Below are 5,214 nucleotides of genomic sequence, written 5' to 3' on the forward strand. Positions count from 1 at the left end.
CACAAAACAACTTTTCTTCAGCTATTCGTGGAGCCAGTGGGGCCCAGAACTTAGAGGGCTACGCCAATACTCATAGAAGCTGGAGTTACAGTAGGTAACTTCAGTTATATTTCGTATATGGCTTCGCCCTCTAAGGCTATCGCTATTGGGTTAAGGGCGAAGCAAGATGTAGTCTGCGCCCCACTGGGTCCCCCCGGTACAAGAAGCACAAACACACCTGCTCAGATAATAACCCATGCCTATTGCGCCATGCGAATGGCGCATCACAGTCCCTGGAATATAGCATAACATGAATATTTACCATGAGGGGACGAAGGCTGGGAAAAATACATACCTGCCGCTGTGAGAAAGTGGAGACGAAGATCACACTTTGCCCAGTGACAGAAAGGAGGGGGAATAGCAGCTCTCTGCGTGCAGACAGGCAGGAGAGCGCACAGCTGGGTCCCCAACATCACTCTCTCTGACAAGACATTCCGTACGAAATGTGTCAGGGGAAAAAGGGGGACGTCCCTCTCATAAAAGGGAAATACAGGCCACTCTCCGTGTGCCGAGGCAGGAGAGAGGCGCACAGCTGGATCCCTGACGTTACTCACTCTGACAGGACACTCAGCACAGGGTGTGTCAGAGAGGAATGGGAGACATCCCTCAAATACAATTGAATAAATGAACAGGGAGAAGACCAAGATGCAGCGGTGCAAATGTCTTCCACTGACATTCCTCCGTGCAAAGCCGTGTGTGTGTGTGTGTGTGTGTCTCATTCACTGTCCCTCAGCTTGTGTATACATATTGGGCAGCAAGATGTGCCTTGTCTCCTTCTCCTAGGAGTATGTTCAGTCTTGAGAGGTCATTTCTCTCTCTCTCTCTCTCTCTCTCTCTCTCTCTCTCTCTCTCTCTCTCTCTCTCTCTCTCTCTCTCTCTCTCTCTCTCTCTCTCTCTCTCAGTCTTGAGAGGTCATTAACCTCCTTGAAACCTGGGATTACAGAGTTCAACTTGTTACAGTAAATGTTCCTTATTTCGTTGAATGTTTGGCACTTTAGGAGGAAGTGCATCTCTGTCTCTCAGTCTTACCTGTCGTACAGTGACCACATATACTGTTTTCTTTTGGTTGCGAGGATCTCTCTCTCTCTCTCTTCCTGTCTCACCTGTGTTGAAGCCCCGCCCCCTGCAGGTGTGTCTCTCTCTTCCTGTCTCTCTCTTCCTCTATGCCTTCTCTTCCTCTCTCTTCACTTCTCTCTCGGTCTTCAGAGATGTCGGTCAGCCTCGCCGTCGTCACCGTGCTCGGCGTCCTGGAGCAAGGTAAGAACAGAAGGCATGTTGGTTGTGAGAGCTATGGCAAGCCGATTTAGCTTTTATTCATTTCTGGAGGATATCAAAAAAACAATTCTTATTTATATCGTGTCAAGATAAACAACTAATTTACCATCTGTCTTTGTATTTGGCTATGTGTTAGCAAAGTTTAACCATGTGTAACCAATTTGTTTAAGGATGGCTTAAGCAGATAATTTTCATACATTTATCATGCAAGTGGCGATTTTTTGTTGTGTCGGTTTGACTCGTGAAAAGTTTAAATAGTTGCAAATGTTATATAGGTTTCACGTAAGGTCTTTGTATGGGGCTATGGGTTAGCACGTTTAGCCACATGGTAGCTTTTTTTTTAAAGCTGTTTAACCAGGTCATTTTATAAACGTATCATGCATGGGGCGAACTTCTGTTGGTCCGTTTGACTAGTGAAAAGGTTGAATTGTTGAGAACGTCATTTATTTATTTACATATATATACCCGTTGACGAGAAAACCGCACCAGTCTGCTCTGTGCCCGGGTCAGATCAAGGCCCGGGCTGGTGTTCTCCGACACACACACACACACACACACACACACACACACACACACACACACACACACACACACACACACACACACACACACACACACACACACACACACACACACACACACACACACACACACACACACACACACACACACACACTCACCTACTGTTTGTCCAACAACGCCCTTTTGCTGGCGGCATATCATCTTAAATAACACACACGCAGCAGAGCTGGCAGGTGAGGTATTTATTTTTACATAAGTGCAAATTGGTTGCATAATTTAAACAACAACAATATTGTAGTGCGAGGAACCTATTGTTATTGGAGGAATTCTTCTTCTAATTTTTCTGCTGGCGTTTCCTCTTTTTGAGGGCTTTAGGACGCTTCAAAAGTTGTATAATTTTGCACGGACGCCAGGACCGGTGAAAAATTCAATATTCTGGAGTCAATGGGTTAAATATTCCAACCTGCTCACTAGCGCCACCTATCAAAATAAATTTACAAAGTCGCACCGTAACTCTGAATGACCTGACATTTTGCACACATATCCGGGTGGACCTGTTCTATAAATAATCCTCTTGGAACCCTAAGCTCCGCCTACATTTTTTTTCATTTAAATTAGCATAATGTTCAAAACAGTTAAATATTCACTTAAATTTCAATTTTCCGTTTTTCAACACCAAACTTTGTATACAGCATCGGTGGAGGGTCAGACACATTACCGTAGAAAATGAGCATGTTAGGACGATAAATATTGCCGCCGTCAATCAAAACGTACTCGCAAAAAGGCGGGGCTTATAAAGAAATGCTCATAACTCATCAACAATGTCTCCATATATCACAGAATTTGGTGGATAGGTTCAGTCTGTCCTGGGGAATAGGCACACCAAAGCATTTTCATTGTGGACTATAGGGGGCGCCAAAAACACCACCAATTTATAACTCAAGAACGGATGGACGAATTTCTTTTTTTTTCTTTACACATACTCTCGGGGTGACTACGAACTCAGATTTAAAGTGTCGCAACAAATTCAGAATGTGGGCGTGGCCTATATATTTTTTTTTAAATTGCGATAGCATAAAATGAGCTTCGGACGCAAAACTTGGGACACACGTCAAAGCCCACGACCTTTTCGAGAATGTAAAAAAAAAACGTAATTTTTCAAAAAAACTGCTCACTAGCGCCACCTATTGTGTGGTAGTCACATATAGTTTCTCAGAACTTCACGAATTTTGCCACAGACATTCCTCATGGAATTGCGGACATATTTGTAAATAGCTTCCATTAGCCCCACCCCCCAGGAAGTCGGCCATTTTGAAAAATGTGCGTTTTTCATGCATTTTAAGCACATTCTTGCAAACTCCTCCTAGGGGAATGATCGGAAAAATTCCAATCCAAGACAAGTTAAGCCCCTATCCAATATGAAACTTAATTGCGGAGCATATTTCTGATAAATCAATCATGGAGGTCGTAAGCTAACAGCGAATACACAATTTTTGACGATTTACATGTCGCAAATTACTCCAAACTACTCGGATATAGTTTTGCCGATATTCACGAAACGCTGTATCCACATTGCTATTATGATTGCACACATATTTCAAATTGCTTTTCATTAGCCCCGCCCCCCAGAAAGTCGGCCATTTTGAAAAATGTGCATTTTTCATGCATTTTAAACACATTTTTGCTAATTCGTCATAGGGAAATGATCGGAAAAATTCCAATCTAGGGCAACTTAAGCGCATATCCAATGTGATGCTACATTGCGAAGAAATAGTTGATCGCTTGAACATGGTGCTCGTAAGCTAACGGAGAATGTACAATTTTTGACCATTTATATGTCAGATACTACCTTAAAGGGGACGTATCATGCAAAATGCACTTTTGTACGTCTTTTATACATGAATATGTGTCCCCGGTGTTCCAGGGAACTCACCAAGTGTCAGAAAACACAACCCTCTCTATTTTCCTCCATACCCAAATCTCTAAAAAAGGGGCTGCAACGGATCTGATCAAAACTGATCCAGATTTGAACACCGTTCTGACGTCAGGACGGTGGCGCTACGGCTATTGGGCCAACTCTCCACCTATCAGGGGAATGTGGGGTTGGGCCACGGCCGGCCATTGCCGCTCGAAAGCGCTGGAGACGCTGTAGTACATATGCCAGGCCTGTAAGTGGCGCTGTAGTCTGCCACAAAAGCAGCGAAGAAGATTTCCCGCCCATAGTTACCATGGTTACCCTTCTGTTTATTCTCCGCTGTGGCTTTTTTTCTCCCTCCCCGAGACAAGCGTTTGCTCCCGCTGCAAACGCTTGGTCTTCTTTGTTATTTATTGAGCTTTAAAACAAATGAATAACGACTCTATATAATAAAACACGGAGGACGGAGATCTCTTTTTCTCCCCCTCTTCTGACAGCCCAGCAGCTGATCAGAGCACGTCTCCCCTCTCCTGCAGGGGGGCGTGGTCAGCAGAATCAGACCCGTAGACAGCAAACAGCACATAGAGCGAAATGAGGCATGGCTAAAATGCATGATCTGTTTGGTATTTTGAAAACAGAAACGTATAAATATACCTTATATAGGTATGGCCCTACAATATATCATTTAAATATACCATGATAGGTCCACTTTAAGCTACTGAGAACCGCCTGTCTGCCCGGCACATCAACTCTCACACACACACACACACACACACCACACACACACACACACACACACACACACACACACACACACACACACACACACACGCACACACACACACACACACACACACACACACACACTGTTTGTCCAACAACGCCCTTTTGCTGGCGGCATATTCATTGCACATTTGATCATCTTAAATAACTTATAATCACAACGGGAACAGTTTGCAGAGCTGTGCTTCGTTGACATAAGTCAAGCCATGCGTCAAGCCATGCGTCACGCCTCTTTTAAACATCTCTGTTGGCTGAAATCGACTCCAGAGAATACATCAGTGTACCCTCGGTTATAGCTCCTCCAGAGAGACTCCTCTCTCCTCTCTCCTCTCTCCTCTCTCCTCTCTCCTCTCTCCTCTCTCCTCTAAATCAGTGTATCCTAGGTTACGGCTCCTCCAGACAGCCTCATAATCGATCCTCGACGAGCCTTTAGAGAAATTTGTTTTCCATCGAGACGGCGCGCCGACATCCGTTTCCGGGTCGCTGCCGGAGCATCTGGGAGTCTGGGACGCGAAATGTATAGAAATGACAAACGGCTCATTTCGGACGACTCACGCGTGTCTACTTAACGCCGGGACGACCGGCTGCCCTCCCCGACAGGCGCACGGACGTGAGGGCCCGCTCATCACTGCGCACACTTCTGTGACCGCAGTTGTAATTATTTTTCTGCTGGCGTTTCC

The 5,214-nt window shown here is 45.0% G+C and overlaps 1 protein-coding gene across 1 annotated transcript in view; it reads left to right on the forward strand.

The window, feature by feature from the left end:
• The first annotated feature begins 1,239 nt into the window (after positions 1-1,239).
• The window catches only part of LOC117486852 (leukotriene C4 synthase-like), a 7,826-nt gene continuing 3,851 nt past the window's right edge, over positions 1,240-5,214 (forward strand). Inside the window, exon 1 of the mRNA XM_034135425.1 lies at positions 1,240-1,296. Within this exon, the coding sequence (XP_033991316.1) occupies positions 1,248-1,296 (49 nt within the window). The 5' untranslated portion in view covers positions 1,240-1,247. The remainder of the gene's footprint in view (positions 1,297-5,214) is intronic.

This window comes from Trematomus bernacchii, unplaced genomic scaffold, assembly GCF_902827165.1.
Source record: "Trematomus bernacchii unplaced genomic scaffold, fTreBer1.1, whole genome shotgun sequence".
Taxonomy (NCBI): domain Eukaryota; kingdom Metazoa; phylum Chordata; class Actinopteri; order Perciformes; family Nototheniidae; genus Trematomus; species Trematomus bernacchii.